The sequence below is a fragment of the Trichosurus vulpecula genome, chromosome 1 (assembly GCF_011100635.1).
Source record: "Trichosurus vulpecula isolate mTriVul1 chromosome 1, mTriVul1.pri, whole genome shotgun sequence".
NCBI lineage: Eukaryota > Metazoa > Chordata > Mammalia > Diprotodontia > Phalangeridae > Trichosurus > Trichosurus vulpecula.
Window position 1 is genome coordinate 276,891,468 of NC_050573.1, and position 19,728 is coordinate 276,911,195.

Sequence of the window (19,728 nt, forward strand, 5' to 3'; positions counted from 1 at the left end):
ATAAATATTATATATAATAACAATATATTAATAGAATATTGTTATATATGATATTAATAAACAATACAAATAAATCTAAATATTTATAAAATGGTTTGGAAACCTTGAAGTGCTATATAAATGCTAGCTATGGTTATTATTGTTATTCACTAAATGTCAGAAATGCACCTGAGCTCAGTGTCTGTCCATCAAGTAGAGGGGGCTGGTCTGAGGCACAGGGTCACAAACAGCAGAAGACGCTGCAAAGGGTATCTGCAAGTGTGTCCCTCTTACGTCTAGACACAGGAGCTTTCATGTGTACAGACATAGCGGACATAGTAGACATAGACTAGACATAGCAGTTTTCATGTATACAGTACGGAAGGAAATTTAGAAGAGAATTTGAGGAAGCAGACGTGTTGGAGCACACCTGTAATCCAGGGAGGCTGAGGCTGGTGATCACTTAAGTTTGGGAGTTCTGAGCTTCAACAATGCTACACCAGACTAGACACTAAAGCTGAACTAAGTCTGGCACAAATATGGTGAGCCTCCAGGATACCTAACAAGAGGAAACTCATCCTGGGTAGAAACACTTCTGGGTCAATCAGCCATGGGATGAGTGGACACTAAACTTCTAACCCAGGCAAGATAGGGAGGCCCAGTCTCGGGGGCGGGAGGAAAGAAAAGCCTTTGGGCAAGTCTCAGTGGAGGCAGAAAGAGAAGTGAAATGATCCTGGTATGTATTACAGGCTTCTAAGACTGGTACTTCAGCTATCTAGACATCTGCTGCTGCTTTATCTCTCGGCCAAAAGTGCAGAAATCACAGCTTTACAAACCGTCCATCTCTTCCAACTGCCAAGAATTCACACTTGAGAAAATGTTCACATAACTTTATGCTATTTTATGCTCTGTTGATGGAGGTAGGGAGAAAATTAAAAAAAAAAAGTGTCAGTGTGTTTACCTTGCTGCCATAGAGTGAACTGGCTCCAGTCACCCTTTTCTCTCAGATTTTCATCTTCAGGCAGGAAGAGACCTTTGGTTTTATCTAGCACAGCAAGGCCTTCATCACGAATTAATTTCCAGTTTCTTTCTAAGGTCTGAAAAGAAAGCCAGAGTTATTTTTTTTTTTTACTAAAAATGTGTCCAACTGAGCCCCTAAATCATAAAACTTTTAAAAAATAACAATAATGAAATACTCAATGAAATTTACAGTTTTCTAGTTTTATTAATTTCAGCTTCCTCTGATACCCATTGTTAAGAACATAGAAACAAAAGCTTTACTGTTTTTTTTTCATAATTAGTTACCATGGTATCTTAAAAATTTGTATAATTTGCTTTGTTTTTTTTCTTGATGGTTATTAGTAAGCCTTTTAGGAATATAAGCAATTGGTATTATTGGTAATGATATTATTAGCTAAAGGTATGACTATCTTTCTCCTATCATACCAAGACTCTGTAGCAAGCTCAGGCTAACAATCTTGGCGTTAAAAAATTAGAATATAAATTGCTCACAATTTCACTGTTCATCAGAATATACTAAAAAAAAACTGCCATAAAACTTGGTAAATATAAAAATTGTACAATTACATGTAAATATTAAACTTATAAAATTATGTGTAAATATTTAAACTGTAAGATTACATGTAAATATTAACATTGTAAAATTGCATGTAAATATTAAAATTGTAAGATTAAATGCAAAAGTACATGCTATGGATTTTGATAGTATTTTACAATACAATAAATAAATAAATTTCTTTTTTGACCTTGGACCAAACATATGTGTGTATATCTCTCTTTTATGTATACACGTGTGTATATTTCTGTGAGTGTATATGTATACATGTATGTGTGTGTATACATCTATATTATTTACACACACACACACACACACACACACACACACACAGACACGACACCATGTCAGCAATCAGTTAGGCTACTCCCTCTATAATCTCTACTAGTAACTTCTAAGGGTCATGGGAAATTACAATGGCTTTACCTCACCAGAAAAGACTATGCATTCAGAGTGGTAGATTGATGGTAATGAGGAAACATATCAGGTGAGAAGATGAGGCCAGGAAACAGGGGGGTGGCTATGGGATTAATTCCAAAGAAAGGGATGTATGAAAGATACAGCGTAGAAACAGAATGCACAAGACTTTGCATCTGATATGAATGGAAAGGTAAGGCTGCATGAAGAGCCAAGGATTAATTCCGAGGTTGTGAATCAGGGTGACTCAAAGTATAGTAATGTCATTAACAAAACCAGGGAAGTTATAAAGAGGAGGGGGCTTTGAGGATAATGGTAATGAGCTACTTTTTACATGTGAATTCAAGTTATCTACAGAAATACAGTTGAATAGCAGTGGTTTATAGATTTCAAGTTAGAAGGATCCCCAGAGGCTATCTAATCTAATCCTTTCATTTTAGAGATGAGGAAATAAGGCTTGAGAATTATATGGCTTGCAGAAGATCACATAGACAGTGAGTACCAAAGGTGAGATTTGAAACCATGTCCTCTCACTCCAGACTCAATGTTCATTTCACTGTGTCATGTGCCCTCCGTTAGATATCTCATAAGTAATTGATGATATGGGACTGGAGTTAAGGAGAATAGGGGCTGGATATGTAGAATTGGGAGCCAGCCGTATAGAAGTCATAGTTGAATCCATAGGATCTGATGAGATCACCAAAAGACAGTATAGACAGAATGAAACATCGTTCCCACTTCCTGACAAAGATGTACTGTATTCAAGATAAAAGATGAGATTTGTATTCTTAGAGATGGCCTTTCATTTGTTTTTCTCCACTATATGTATATGTTATAAAGTAAGTAAGTCTTCAACTCTGGGAGAGAGGTTGGAAGGGATAGGTTGATGGGAAGTGATAGATATGAAAAAAAGAGTATTAGCCAAGCATTTTAAAAATGGATAGAAAGCTAGAAAGAATCAAAAGACAATCAAATAAAACAGTTTTGTTACTACCTTTTAAAATTTATATATATATATGTATATATACATATAAATATGTATAACATCTGATATGTATATAATATACACACATATATGTATATATTTACAAATGGACAAGAGTTATGATCTGGCAAAAGAGACTGAAAAGGAGGAGCCATAAAGGTAAAAGAACAGAGAACAGTATCAAGGAGAAAAGAAAAACCATAGATGAAAAAGTGCCTAGAAAGCAGGGCGTAGCTGACAGTATTAAAAGCTGCAGTGAGGTTGAGAAAGATGAGAGCTGAGGCAAGGCCATCTGATTAGGCAATTAATATACTACTGTTAACATTGGAGAGAGCAGTTTCAGTTTAGTGAAGAAGTTGGAAGACAGACAATAAAGGATGGAGAAGAGGTTAGAAAGTGGAGGTAACAAACACATATCTTATTCCAAGGTGTGGCTATGAAAGGGAGGACAGCTATAGGATGGTGGAAGCTTCAATGGCCCCCTAGTACCTGTAGAATAAAACACAAGTTCTTCTGCTTGATATTTAAAGGCCTTCACAATATGGCTCAAATTTACCTTTTCTAAATTACTGAACATCACATCCCTTCACACATTCTACATTCCAATCTAACTGGCCAAGTTGCTACTCTCTGAACTTGGCTCTTCATCTCCTGCCTTTAAACTTTTGTAGACTAGTCCTAATGTCTGAAATTCACTGCCCCTTACCTCTGTCTCTTAGAATCCCTACTTTATTTCAAAGCTTAGCTCATTTGTCCTCTTCCATGGGAAGACTTTTCCAATCCCGTTAGTTCAATCGACAATCAAACAATTTTAATTAAGCACCTCCTATGTGTATAGGGACTTCGGATACAAAAATAATGAAACAACCTCTACTTGTAAAGACCTTACTTACATTGTACATGTTAGCTGTTAGTACTTGCTATCTTTCCTTCCCCATCATTTATACACTTATCTCAGTACATGTTATATCTTCCCAGGGGCATGTAAGCTTTTTGAGGATAAAGATTTGTGAGCAGGGATGTGAACTGAATGAGCATGTTAAAACTGTGGCTAACAGAGTTTGAGATACTGCTTTCAAATGAAAAGAGCTAGTCCTAGGTGGTTTGCTTCTACAAATTAAAAAGTGAATCCTATGAACAAACTGTGTTTTATAAAGAGAAGGACTGGTTTTGTCTACATACTCAGTTGCTATTCGTTTCACCTAAAAATTGTACTACAGGAAATTAGAAATGACAAATCAGTGGGTCTCATCACTCCCATTCAGGACTTTACGCTCATCTGCTATATTTTATCTCCCTCTGCCCTATAACCATGGTCCTTGCACACTTAAACAGCAAATGTTATGAGACTTCTGGCTACGAACATTCTGTAAAACACAGATCTCAAAACGCTATTTTAAAATGTGATCCCTTGTATAATTTGGACACATTGAACGCTTCCCAGACAATCATTTGTACCAAGAAATATGACCAAAGAGTTACATATAGTTTTTCAAGTTCTTACAAGAGTAGCTAGCTAGGAGGTTTTCAGCAAAAGTATGTTTGGGTGGGGGGAGCAGTTTTGTTTCCACAGAGTTGAAAGTATCCCTCTCCCCCTCCCTGCCTCTCCAGCTTTAGCAGAATGTAAGTCAGGTGACTGATTAGAACTAATCAGAGCTGTGATCTAGAAGAGACCAGGCCTCTGGTCAGGTGAAAGGTTAGAGGCTTGTACTCATGCTTAAACAAGCCATTTGAAGAGGGCATGACGCAGGCAGTCAGGGAGTTGCATCTGGCCAATGAAGAGCCTGGTGGGAGATTTGAAGTGGGAGTCAATAAAAGGACTGGCATCCATCTGAGTCCTTGTACTCTCCTGTACTCTGTTCAGGGGATGTACTCATTTATTCAGAACGAATAAATGTAAAATATAATGAAAATGTTAAAAAAAACAAAAACAAAAAAAAGAATATGTTTGGGGGCAGAATATAAATTATTTTGAAACATGCTAGCTTTTTGCATTAAAGTGCTTAGGAAGGTGGTTAAACTAACAGAATTAATGGATATTTTAATGATAATAAAGATGAAGCAAATTCACTTAAAAATTCTTTCAGAAACTTGCAAATTCAGTGGATATTTTGAAAAGCTGAGTTCTCTAAATAGATCAAGGCAAGGTCATCAAATTCAAACTTGGATCTAGCAAGACAGTAAATGAATGAATTTGGGAAAAAGTAAGAGACATGGACAGCAAATTTAAGAAACAATATTTTATATATTTCATGATTTTTAAAAAATGCCTTCTCTGCAAATGAAATAAAAGAAAACAAGCCTGCTTATTAATCCCTTGACCAAGCTACAATGAGCAATTCTCATTTTGTTTTAAAGATCTAGATATTTCTAAATACGAATGGATAAGGAACCCATTTGTTAGAGACAAATGATTTATTTGATCTGACTCCATCTAACAGTCTCCACTTATTACACTATATTGAAATACACACTTGAACCTGGGAAGTCTTTTTATGTTTTGGCTATGGTTAAATAAAGAGTTCTCTGGTTTATTAAACAAAGTGATATATATTATGCTACTATTTATAACATCTTATTTGTGTGAAATGGGATTTTTCTGCTGTAGCTGTTATCAAAACAGAATTTCAAACTTGATTTATGTGTGAGAAAAAATTACATGTAGCAAAACCATCAATGATACCATACTTTGAGAAATTTTGCACCAAAAACCAGGTCTATTCATTATATTGATGACACTAATATAGTGATTTTGTAGGTTACAAATAAGAAAATGTTAAAAGGTTTATTGATAAATATATATTGTTACTTTATTACTTATTCAAAATTAGTTTACACACTCTTATAGAAATGTAGTAAATTCTTAGTTTTATGTGAATAGAATAAGAGCTAAGAAAATTCTCTGTGTAGATTATTTGATGAAAAGTCAGAGGGGATGAGAATTTTAAATAAAAAGATTGGGGCATTACCAAATAAAGTTTGGCAACTATTGATATAAGCCTGGAACTCTACACCTATTCCTTGAACTGAAGCCATATTAAAATCTGTATATAAATCACCTTACTCTTTCAGCCTGCTGTTTTAGCCTGAGATGTTTTATGATAGACTTCGTAATCAGGAAGACTTGTATTCCAATTCCTTCTCAGACTTACTAGCTGTGTCACCCTGAGCAAGTCACTTACCCTCAGACTGAACCTCATACTCAGTTTCCTCATCTGTAAAATGGACATAATTAGAGCACATACCTCTCAACTACAGTGAATACCAAATGAAATGATGTTTCCAATGAATATGTTAATGGACTTTGTCAGCCTTAACTTAGTACAGAAATGCAAACTATTATTATTGTTGTTGTAATCTATTAACTACCCTTCTCAGACCTCTGCAAGTGATTTGACAAGACTGCTACTTATATCATCATCCAAGTCACAGATATAATGAAGTCAAAGAGAAGAGAAGCAAGGTCAAATCCTGTATCACTCCTTTGGAACTCTTCATGGATACTGAGTTAATGATTAACACTCTTTGGATCCAGTTGGTCAACATATTTTGAAAGCACACAATTGTATCACCTCTATATTGTCCACATGGAAGACATATGAGAACTTGTCCAATGCCTGCCAAAATCCATATATATCATCTTTATGTCAGGTCCCTTATCAGCTAATACCTAACTGACAAAAAAACAAAATGAGGATTTTTTTTGCCATGATTTGTTCTTCCCATGTTGCTCCATAATCATCACAATCCCCACTTTTTACAAAGTATTCTTTTAATGATCCAACCTATAATTTTGCTGAGGATTGGTGACAGGAGAAGGAAGAGTCAAGGATGATTCTTACAGTTTTGAATGTGGGTAAATGGGAGAATACTGAAGATTTTGACACAAGTCTTGAGGTATCAGTAGAAAACAAAGGATGGGCCAATTTCTCCTCCTAGCCCAGTGAACTAGGGAATAACTAGTACTACAGACAGTGGCAAAGGAAGTAGTATCAACATCTTAGGCAAAATTTGGATTTCAATTAATACTAAAATATAGAAAAGATCTAGAGTAAAAGGCAGCTTGTGGACAAAACAGAAGTTCCAGCGGGCATGGTGGAAAAAACGAGAAGACAGAACTATAGAACTGGTCCATGTGGGAGGTCATTCTTGAGGACAGAGCTACCAGTGGACATTTACAGAATCTATTAAAATATAAATGCCATACATTTTTTTCTATAGAAAGTGTTAAAAATGTTTGCAATTATTTTCAGAGGTGAAGAACTGGACATTCATGCACTCTAGGTAGCACTGGGATTCCATATTAAGTATTCATTGTTCTTATTCTCACGACAGAATGCAGATGCTTGTTACATGTATACCAAGAATAAGAACAATAAATTAATTCATCAGTAGATCAACTAATGACTTAACTCATTTATTGGCCAACATTTTTTTGCTTTCATAGTTATTAATGATTCTTTCTCCAGTGTATCAGAGTTCAAAACTTGACTTAAAAAAGCTAGATTTAGAGATTATACGAATAAGAAATTCTACCTAGGTTACTATTGATTCTGTGGCCATTTATTTTACATTAAGCTGCTAATTTTATATTATAATTAAATTATACCATACAATCTGACTTTTTTTTTGTTCTTGTAATCCATTTTAAGAACAGAGAAAAAATCACTCAGATAACTGGCTGATTGGGAACTAAGTTCAAAACTACTAATATACTGCTGAATGGGGTAGGTTAGCAATGTCTTCTTTTTTCCAGGTGAAAGTACTCATATACAATTAATTTCTCAATTAATAAAAGCCATGTCCTGGAAGAAAAATGACAGTACTAGTGCTATTTTCATCAATCATTTCTACTCATTGTGTAACAGTTGGCAAAGTAATCCTGTGATCCATTCCAACAGCAAGAAAACTTCGATATGAGAAAAGAACAAAATTATCTGTGGTGCTGTCTGCTTGCATCAGAGCACATGCCTTGAGAAATCCAAATAAAGCTTCAAGAGCTTTTTTCTCTCCATCATTTTTTACATGATGATTACAGAGAGTCAGGATAAGCAAATACAAAAGGAGAATTTTTAGCTAGCTTTCTGTTTCTACTGGCTAATGCAGTGGTTTTGGTGTTATTCTAATGGTTTCTGAAGTATGCATTTTTCATTGAAATTAGCAGCAGCACTGTGTGGATGAATGAGCAATCTTTTTAAATAGGGAAAAACAGAATTTTTAGGTTATGGGGGCTTTTCTCTGGCTAGAAGAGAGATTCTTTCACTGTAAAAATCTTAATCCATTTTTGTTTCAATTTCTATGTTAAATATCCCCAAGGCTCTTGGGGCTTTGATGCATCCCATACAGTTTTAATGAGAATGAAGCTAAGAGAGAAAACTTTTGGAAATTCTCCTCCAATTATGGTATCCAGTTGCACTGCTGGTTAAACCTACACAAAAAGTTACCAAAATGAGCAGAAATTATGATTATTTAGTAAACAGAGTGAGTTGGGTTCATAGGACCACAGATGCATAACTTGATGGGACCCTAAAGGGGTCTTTAGTCCAGTCTGTCACGGAATGGATGAGGAAACTGAGTCCCAGGGAGGTTGGATGGCTTTTTCAAGATCACACATATTTGAGTCAGGGTTTAAATCCAGGTCCTCTGATGCCAGAGTCAGTGTTCTTTGTCCTGAACCACACATTTCACTTATTCCCATGCCCTAAAGGACATTGCTTTCTTTTTGTCTCCTCACAAAACATATTCCTGGGATGGATTAGCAGTCACTCAAGTGCCAATGTCCAGATAATTATTATAAATGGTTTGCCTTAGCTTGGCATCCTAATGTAGCACTGGCTGTCACATAAATGGTTAATGAACACTAAGGTTTCTTCTGACAGCAAATGGTCTCCTATTATGGTGGCTCTGCGGTCAATTTTAAAAGCCCATATGGCATATACATATGTGTATACTTATATAGTTATGTATATAACTATACATGATACACACATGCATAAATATATATATACATACATGTATGCATAGATACAGTTAAAAAGTCACAAGTCAATTTAAAAAGTACAACTTTTACATATATAGCTAGTTAGCAAATTACATAGCACTGAATTTCAAAAACAAATTTAATGTTAGGGAATTTGGTGTTGGTGTGGCCACTCTAATTAATTTATACTCCTTCCTTTTTTTTCCTCTTTGCAATACAGGACTTATACCAGGCAGGGGCTCACAGAAGCTGAGTTTGAGTACCATTTTGGGAAGCCCTGGGGAAACGGGATTTGGAAATGGACACTTGATTGGCAAGGCTGAGGAGAAGGATTTTTTTGCCCTTACCAGTAAAGCTCCCATAATAAGTAAGCTTAACAGGAAATGTCAGTTTTAAGTGACTAACATTAGTGATTTGCTATTTTTTTTAAGTTTAAGCTGTTCATAAAAGAATTTCTGAAAGAATAAGCTTCAATGGAAGAGAATAATGTGGCAATTCTAGTTAAGAAGGAGAAATCACTTTGGCTATTTTTCTAGCTAACTTTCCCTTGTTGTTTAGTCATTTTTCATTCATGTCCAAGTCTTCGTGACCCCTTTTGAGGTTTTCTTGGCAAAGATAACTGGAGTGGTTTGCCATTTCCTTCTCCAGTTCATTTTAAAGTTGAGGAAACTGAGGCAAACAGGGTTAAGTGATTTGTCAGAGTCACACAGCTAGTAAGTGTCTGAGGCTGAATTTGAACTCAATTCCTCCTGACTCCAGGGCCACTGCTCTATCCACTGTGCCACCTAAATGCCCTAGGAAAAAGTATTCTTGAATGATGTGGAAGCTGTGAACTTTAGCTTTAATCTGAGAGAAAATATTAAGTGCTTCAGTAGAAAATATTTTATTTTAATGGATCAAGTATTAATTACAGCAAATTAAAACCTTATTTGTATAATAATGCATCAAGGCAAATTGCAGAATATTTCATTTGCATATAGACAGTAGAGTCTACACTTACGAATATACGTGTTTATCATCCTATATGCAAGTTCTGTGAAACTTACCAAGGGGCAGATAAAAGCGAATAAAGAAATAGATAATCACTGAGAACAGAGCATCACCAGGTACTTAGCCAATAAGCAAAGACCACACATGGAATACTCACTCCTTCAGGGAATCCCTTTCTTCCTTCAAGACTCAGCTCAAGCACGCTTTCTATAGGAAGCCTCTCCTAATCCCTGCAGCTGCTAAAGCCTCCCCTCTCAAACTTCCTCATGTTTAACTATTTGGTGTTTTACCTTTATTCTCTTCACATTTATTTTGAATACACTCATATATGTACCTGTTGTTTCCCCAAGCTCCTTCTGAGTAGAGATTGTTTCATCTGTCGTTTGTATCAACCAGCACCTGGCACAGTCTCTTGCCAGAGAGACTCGCCTGAAAAGAATTCCCTTCCTGCTCCAAAATGCTAAGGACATGTATGTCTTGCACATACTCTCCCCAATTAATGGCAAATATGGGTTCTTCAGGATGTTGTGTGTCCATATGCGCATATGTATTTTTTTTAAAAGAAGGAGAAAGTGACAATCAGTGTGGTATGGTTCACAATGAAGGTGTCTCTAAATAGCTGAATTCTGTATCTGTTGGTGATCTGTCCTAATCTCATTGCCTCTTCCAGTCTCATGTTACATAGCTGACAGCATTACTTTTTTTTGATATCATAGATAATCTGGGATTAAGTGGACACTGGTACTCACCTTCACTAACTCAGTATAACCAGTTTCTTTTGCAGTCCACCAAGGCTGGGCTTTAATTCCATTTACGTTGTAAAGCGAACGCTGCCAAACAGATGCAAAATGACCTCTCTTGTGTCCAAGTTCATACCATTTGTATGCCTGAAAAATAGAAAAATAAAATCTAAGATTTGTTTTCAAGCATCTGGTGAAGTGCTATTAAAAAAAATTAAAGTTGAACAACAAGATGGCAAATTAGACATCTTTTCTGCTCCCCAGAACCTCTCAAACCTCTCCAAAACAGAAATTCTGCACCAAAGCTAAAGCAAATTCAGCTGTCTCCATGGTCCAGGACACCCAGAATACAAAAGAAGGTTAAAACAAAAACCCCAAATCTCAGAATTGACATTCACTTACCCTCAGCTTACTCAGTCCCTTTCTCCCACCTTCCACACTACCAACAGCAAACCTGCACTAGCGGATCCAAGGACAGGACACAGCCTTACATCAAACCCATTCCATACCTTCATCCCCACTCTCTCTTTCTGTTCCTGCGGAGACCCCTGGTTTCAGGCTGTGGAACTCTACTTAGGTCTTGACAGTCAATTTGGTCAAAACTTTTAAGGAAGGGCTGTACCCTAAAAGCACCAAGATTGCAAAGCTCTGAACTTCCAGGGCTGGATCAGAGAACCAAGAAAGAGCTGGAGTGGGACAGGGCACCAGAACAGGACACTCTGCATTTGAGGGACTGTGTAGACTCCTTGAAGTCTGAAGGAAGAACACAGAATCCAGCTGGGTCCGGTTCCAACCACCCAAAAGTCAGGCTGGGGGACCATGAATTATTCAGCGTGGGAGAAGGCTGAGACACTTTGAGATCCAGCCGCCAAGGAAACCACAATCAGAAGGAAGTCAGGAAGTGGGTGATAAGGAAAATAAACAGCCAAAAAGAATGAAGGTCCCAAAGATTTCAGAAAGAAGAAAACTCAAAGACCTTGAACATAAACAGATAAATCAACAGGAAAAAAACAATAACAGAAAGAAATAAGGCCTCCAGACCTAGTAAACTAGTTCAGGCATCTATGAATAAACACTACAAAATCAAGGAAATACTTGACGGGACAGAGGAGCCTGTGGAGTTAGAGGAGAGCATGGGACCACAGCATGCTGCTCCTGAGTGGTTTAAAAGAAAAATGGAAATTATAAGAACAGAATTTATGACCTACGCATCAAAAATAAGGAACAGCATAGAAAAACTTGAATTTTCAATGGCAAGCTTCACCAAAGAAACAAAAGAGAGTAATAGATTAGGAACACAAATACACAGAAATGAAGCACAATCTAGAAGAAGAGAAGTAAAAAATAGTAACAGTAAAAGAAAAAAAATGGTCATTATACAAACAAAACATATTGAACTTGAACATGGGATGCATAAAGACAATCTAAGGATTATAGGTTTTCTATAAGAAGAAGAAAGGTTAAAAATACTAAAACAAAAACAAAATCTTAACACCACAATGAAGAAAATAATAGAACTGCCAAACAAAGAAAATGAAATTATAATTGAAGGAATTCACAGATTGCCTCCAGAAAAATACCCAACTGCAAACTCTAAGACATCTGGTAGTTAAATTTAACAATTTGATTCAGAAACAAGTACTGCAAGACATTAGGAAAAACTTTCAAATACAAAAAAAAGACATTCTAATAAAGTAAAACTATTCTCACCCACTAGAAAAAAAGAGGAGGGAATGATGAGTTCTGAAGAGTAATGGAGCTCAGGATGTAGCCCAGGGTGACCTATGCTGCAAATCTGACCCTAACCATACAGGTCATAAGATGGTTACTGAATAATAAAGAAGAGTTTGAAACATTATTAGAAAGAAAATAAGAACTAAAGAGATTGTTTGCCTCTCAAACACCCCAAACAGAAATGTAAGAAGAGTGAATAAAAGCAGCAGGTAAGAAGAGTGATAGCAGCAGAGCGACACCAGATAATCCAGTAAGAGACTTCTTTCTAAATTCTCAAAAGGAGATGGGGTAGGGCAAGGTGGAAAATCGGTAGAGGTTACACAGGAAGAGGCAGACATGGGGCATTATAGACAGAACCTGCAGATACCTTGACTGAAAGTGACTGCTTCTTTGGGGGCACTATATTACATGAGAGGTTATGTAAAGGGGTGGGGAGCAGGGGGATAGAGAAGAGTGAGTGATGTGCCAAGGTCAAATCTAGCAATGAGGGGACGGTGGCCTCTGAAGTCTCAGAAAGATTACAGCTTATAGCAGAGAGAATTGGGAGATGAGGAGGAGAGATTGAAGAGGTGGGGAAAGAAAAGAGGTCTCACTTTGGCAGTGAAAGAATGATGAATGTTCCTATGGGTAAAGAGAGTTAGTCAGTGAAGAGAGGTGTAGGATTAAGTCTGGGAGATTTAGTGCTTAAAAATTCTACTTGTCCTGGGAGGTGGGAACTGAACCCCCTGGGGACAAATGTCACCTGGGGGAATGGGAGACATTGACACAGGAAGGAAATTTCCAGGCAAAGGTAGAAAAAAAAAGTCAAAAAAAGTCAAAGGGTATAGATCAGTGGTGAGCTTCATATAAAGGATGATCTCAGTGGGGGAGAGCCCTATTACAGAGCAATGTCCTCTATCACCTGAGATAACTGACACTATTCTGGAAGTGAAGCACACTAGAGAAGGGAAATAGATGGGGCAAGTCCTACAAGGAAGTGGTAAAAAAAAACCTAGAGGGAAAACCTAGATCTCAAGATCAAGACCAAGTTATCCTAGAACAGATGCCTTGAAGCATGAAGAATACAGAGAAAAGAGAAGCACCAGTGAATCATAAGGGTCATAAATCTTGAGAATGAAGGTCTAGAGTAAACAGAAAGAAAAAACAGGTAATGAAGAAAGTGAAAGAAGTGCTTTTTGGAAAGGGGCTCCAAAAAAGGAATTTAACAGCTAATGAACAGGACAGGAGGAGAAGAAGGGGAAATATTAAAGGGCAAGAAGGGATCGGGGTGAAGGGAAGAGAGCCAGTGGGAACAGAGACACTGATAAAAAGTTAAAGTAACTGAAGGAATATAACACTGCATCTACAGCAGAAGAGAGAACTGGTAACTGTACATACAACATTAACGCATCTGGGATAAGAAAGAAATGCCTGGCACCGAGTAGATGCTATATAAGTGCTATTCCTCTCCCCTTCTTCCGACATAAGGGGAACCATTTTGTGACTTCAAGATAATTGTAACATGATACAATGTGCTTTGGAGACAACTAGTCTTCTCAAAGACAGCTGTCTGAAAGTATGCTTCTCCATATGTCCCCTTTTGAATGGTGTCGTCTCCATATGCTCTTGAAGAAGCCCTTTCCTTATGTTTCTTAAGCACCTTCCATAGCTTTGGCCACATTAGAAAATGCATCTTCTTACTCATTTAATCCTTATCCTTCCAGTTGCTACAAATCTAATTATATCATTCTTATAATAATTGTAATGCATTGGTTGCTTCACCTGAATATATGAATTATTATCATCTATGTTGACCTTCATATTCTGATACTTTTAAAATCACATTCCCAACTTTAAGTGTATGGATCAGTTAGAAAAAAAATAATTAAAGAATATACTTCTTAGAATAAAAAAAAAATTAACCTGCTCTTTATTTTTTAAACAGTGGGCTCACCTTCAAAGGGAATATCATGTTTTGTATTCACATACATATACGTGCTAGGAAATAAAATAGCAAAATATTTGAGATTAGGGAAATTCATTTTAGCCACACTTGTATGTTGTCCTTGCCCACATATTTGGGTTAAAAGTATTCTTAACCATACAAAGACAATTATTAGGGAAGGTTTTAATAACATTTTACCAGAAAAAGGAATTTATCTCAGCCCTTCATCTTTTAAATTTAATAAACATTAAATAGTACTTTCCATTCTAACTGTATTTGTCTAACATTTAAGACTTATTTCCATTATTTCTAGTGTTGTAACTAATAAATTGAATAACAAGACACAATTAAATAATAATATCAGTAACAATTATTTAAAATTCAAAAATCTGATAGCACATTCAAAATAGATCCCTGGTGATTCAAAATTAAAGGATATATATTTTCTATGAAAAAAGTAGGAGAAAGGATATTTTGAAACCAAAAGCAGAAGAATAAACTCAGGAGCCCTAAATGATTTTTCCTCCCTGTACTTGACTTTTAGGAGACAAGTTAATATTAGAGATGATACAAAAGAACTTTTAAAGATGCCTGGCATGTGTATGTTTCTTTCTCTCCCTCCTCCTTTTCTTCCCTCCTGTCTCTCTTTCTGTCTGTCACACACACACACACACACACACACACACACACCCCTTGGGTCCAATTATCATCTCCATGTAGATGACTCCCAGATGCATATATCCAGTCCTGATCTCTCTCCTGATATCCAATCCTGAATCCCCAGCTGCCAATTCTAAAACTCAGCATGTCCAAAAACTGTTTTCCCAACTCTCCTATTTTTTTTTTCCAAATTCTCTGTCTTTCCAGACACCCAAATTTGCAAGCCTGGTATCTTCTTCAACCTAACTCATACCCACCCCACACATTCACTCATCTTATTTCTGTACCAACAACTTTCAAATCTGTCTCATTCTCTTAATTCAAGCAGCATAATCTCTCTGATCTGTCTCTCCCATCTCCCATCCATCATCTACACAGCTGCCAAATTAACATTCTTAAAACAAAGTCTGACACCACGTAAGAATCTTCAGTCTCTCCACCACATCTAGAATAAAGTACAAACCTCTCAGTCTGCCCCTTAAAACCCTTCAGAGCTAGATAGTACAGCGGATAGAGCCCCGGGCCTGGAGTCAGGAAGATCTGAGCTCAAATTTGACCTCAGATGCTTGGCAACTGTGTTATCCTGGGCAAGTTACCGGGATGTTTGCCACATTTCCCTCACTTGTGAAGGGTGGATAACACCATCTACCTCCCAGGGGATCGAATGAGATAAGAATTGTGAAGCACTTAGATCTCTGCTTGGCACTTAGTAAACAATATATAGAATGTTAGATAGTATTATCATAATTGGACTCACACCTATCTTTCTGGCCTGATTCCCTCTCAGACTCCATTCAAATTGGCCAACTAATGGCTCCCTGGGAATGATAATAGTAATAGCAGTAAAAATGACAATTTCAACCAAACTGACCAACTAGTTATTCCCTGGAAATAACTGTAATGACAGCACTAAAATATCAACACTAGCTAGCATTTATAGAGTGTTTTAAGGTTTGTGAAGTGATACACACACACACATACACACACACTCTGACACTCATTTGATCCTCTCAACAACCCTATGAGTAGGTGCTATTAAGAGATTTTAGGAGGTACTTGCCCAGGTTACACAGGTAAGAAATGTCTGATGCAGATTTGAACTCATGTCCTTCTGACTCCACATCCTGCACACTGCAAAACTAAGCTGCCTGTGGAGTTGACACTGACCCTCTTGTTTCCATGCTTTCACACGGGATGTCCCCCATCCCTGAAATGCACTCTCTCCTCACCCTCGCATCTCAGAATCCCTAACTTCTTTTACGTGGGGTCATTTTGTCGTTGTTGAGTCTTTTCAGTCGTATCCAACTTCATGACCCGATTTGGGGCTTTCTTGGCAAAGACACTGGAGTGGTTTGCCATTTCCTTCTCCAGCTCATTTTATAGATGGGGAAACCGAGGCAAACAAGGTTAAGTGATTTGCCCAGGGTCACACAGCTAGTAAGTGTCTGAGGCTGGATTTGAACTCAGGAAGATAAGTCTTCCTGACTTCAGGCTTGGAACTCTAACCACTATACCACCGAGCTGTCCAAAGTCATTCTTGGCCCTCTATTTTACCTTACAGTCGTCAACGCCCTTCCCCCTAACATGATGGCCTTGGTTTTATTTATCTGTGCACATGTTGTATTCTTCCCCCATTCATATAACACAAGCTACTTGAGGGCAGAGATTATTTTGATTTTGGTTCAATATTCCCATCTTATTCATAGTTGCAAATGGTAATAAATGAATGTTTGTTGAATTCTTTCTAAGATATCTTTACATGTTAATTCAGAGTACTTTTTGTATGAAACATTTATGAAAGCTTTGCCTCTAGGGTGAATAATATAAGCTTCCATGGCTCCTAGCATTAGAGAGAATGCATATCTTCCTATAGGAGACGACAACTGAAGTGAAGGAATCAGGTCTACATCACTCACTGACTGTACTGTTTCAGGAGATCCAGGCTCACGTTCATAACAAAAGGTGCATTTACCAGGAAAATAGAAAGGCTCAGTTCACAGTGTCACATTCAATTTAGTTAATTGGTTGATACATTCATAACTGTTGTATTAGAAGATGACACCGCTGATGATGTTTTTGCCGATATTTATGAAAGAAGCTGACAAGAGTGTTAGGACCTCCATCCTTTGCACGCTGAACACAAATGGCAGATGAGCTCTGGGTAGCAGCTGTTTGTAAGGTCTGCCGCTGTTCCTAGCTCTGCCTCTCCAGCTTAGAAACTACATGCCAATTGTACTCTAAGGGGAAAGTGCTGCTGCTTCATTACTATCCCCTAGCAGTTAATAGCTAGTACGAAATATCTCAAATTGAGAATGCTTTTTTTTCCTGTCTACTTTGATTAGACTGGCTTCATCACAGTGCAAATGTTCAGGACTCTGAATAGTGTTCATCTTTCATGAATGCCACACCCAGATGACCTGACAGGAAACAAAGCTTCTCCACATTCCATCCTCTTTCCTCTGCTTCTCTTTACATGGGCATTTCCTATCTTTCTCTTCTCCCATTATCTCTATGACTTCTTGCCATCTTCCTTTTGCCTTCTTATTTTGAGCTGTTTTCTTTTCCTTTTCTCTATGTTCACTTCCCTTTTAATTCCTTTTTATCCCAAGGGCAAGTAGGTGCCACAGCAGTTAAAAATGGTGAACTTGGAGCCAAGAAGATGTTGAGTTCGAATATTGCTTTAAAGGCTGATTAGGTGTGTGGCCCTGGGCAAGTCACTTAACCTCTCTATCTCAGTTTCCTCATCTGTAAAATGAAAATAATGAGAAACACTCGACTCACAATGTGACTGTAAGGATGCAACGAGAGAGGTTAAGAGCTCTGTAAATCTTAAAGTGCTATAATAATGCTATTATTAGACTCTCCTCCCCGACACAATCCCTCTCAAAAAATTATACACCTAAGAAGTAATTTTGAGAGACAAAGAGTATCCAAATATCTCCCACCCCCCACAAACACACACGCATTTTGTTGCTATGAATGACTAGACTACTAATGCAAGTAGAGTTTGTGAGTCTTGGCATGAAAAATCCCTTTGGTATGAACTAAAGTTTTGCTGAATGTGGAAACTCTGGACAACTCTTTTCTATTTCTATAGCTAAAATTCCGGGCCAGGTCTGTAGTACCTAACTCCTGAGCAACTGAAACAACCCACAGCTGTTTTACCTGCCTTCTGTTTCTTCTCCCTCCATTCCATCCTATACAAGATTGCTAGACTGACTTCCTCGAACGTTTGATTGTAAGCTTCCAGAGGGCAATTGCCACAGCTTTCTTTTGAAGCCATCTCATTTTGGTATCTAGAAACATATTTGGCACAGAGTGGCTATTCAATAAATATCACAGCCTACGTAACAGGGAATATGAAGGCCATGTGATTTTCTATTAATGCAATGTCAACTATAACTGTTAATTCATATTTCGTGTCTTCCATTCAAATTAATAGAGGGTGCCCTTAAGTCTTAGTGCATTTTGAAGCCTTAATAGCTTTTGGAACACTCCATATATAAGATTTTATTCCACACTTACCATGTGCAGGGCAGTATGACAGGGAAATACAAAGATGAATAATACACAGTCCCTCTGCCCTCATGGAGTTTATATTCTAATAAGGAGATGTGGCATTTGTAAACATTATTATGATATAAAATAAGACACAGCCTGTGTTTATAAAATAAATACATATTGAATACACGAGTGAGGCATAAAAATGCTACATGAGGTCGGTGGGGGAAAGATCACTATTAACTAAGAGGACAGAGAAAGGCTTCATGGAAAAAGTAGCATTTGAGTTGGACTTTGAAGGAAAAAGAGAAGTTCAATAGATAGAAGGGAAGAGTGGGGAGAAAACTGAAGGGAGAGTGGGGAGAGAATTGAAGGGCATTCCTCTGAAATAACATGACCAAGATACTTCGTCAATAGTTCAATGTCTCAAATATTTGTGATTTCCTTGGTAAAGATACTCATTTCACAACAATGAATGAAACTTTTATGTGACTTAATAGTTTTAATGAACTGCTGTGACTAAAAATTTTATGTGGCTGTGGCCAATTTCTCCAAGCTTAACTAAACTGGTCCACAGAAAATGGACAGAATCTATCCTTGGAACACACATGGTCTATCCTTAGAACAGCACAGGCTGTTAACATCTTTCCAGTTTGACAGGACATGGCAGAGCTTGCATCCAGAAGGTCCTGGAAGCCATCAAAGTAGGTCTTCTGTGGATATGCGAAGGCCCAGAAACAGGAAGATAAAGATAATATTGAGGGGTTTCATTCTTAAAATTTTGTTTATCATGGACCCCTCTGACAATCTGGTGAAGTCTAAGGACCCCTTCTCAGAATAATGTTTCTGAATTCACAAAATAAAGTATATAGGATTGTATGAAAAAATAAATATATTGAGATAGTTATCAAAAAAAATTTAAAAAGCTTCATGGGTACCATTAAGAATGTGAGATCTAGTCTAACTGAAATGGAGCATAGCAAGATGAGATAAAGTTATGGACACGGGGTACTGACAGAGTGTGAAAGGCCTAGAATGCCAGGCTAAAAAATCTAAGCTTTATTTGGTAGGCAATAGAGAGTCACTTCAGGGTTTTGAACAGAGGAGTGATGTGGGCAGATCGATGCATAAGGAAAATTAACCTGGTAGTTGTGTGAATGATAGATTGGAAGAAGGAGAGAATGGGGAGAGATTAGCTATGAGAAAAAAAAGGTGAGCTGTGAGGGAAAAAAATAGCTAGAA

The 19,728-nt window shown here is 37.3% G+C and overlaps 1 protein-coding gene across 3 annotated transcripts in view; it reads right to left on the bottom strand.

The window, feature by feature from the left end:
- Window positions 1-19,728, bottom strand: part of ASPH (aspartate beta-hydroxylase) — a 260,009-nt gene that overhangs the window by 30,503 nt on the left and 209,778 nt on the right. For all 3 annotated transcript variants that reach the window (XM_036761811.1, XM_036761820.1, XM_036761803.1), the window contains 2 exons: window positions 10,677-10,814; window positions 941-1,076 (listed from right to left, as the gene is read on the bottom strand). In XM_036761811.1, coding sequence (XP_036617706.1) covers window positions 941-1,076; window positions 10,677-10,814 — 274 coding nt within the window. The remainder of the gene's footprint in view (window positions 1-940; window positions 1,077-10,676; window positions 10,815-19,728) is intronic.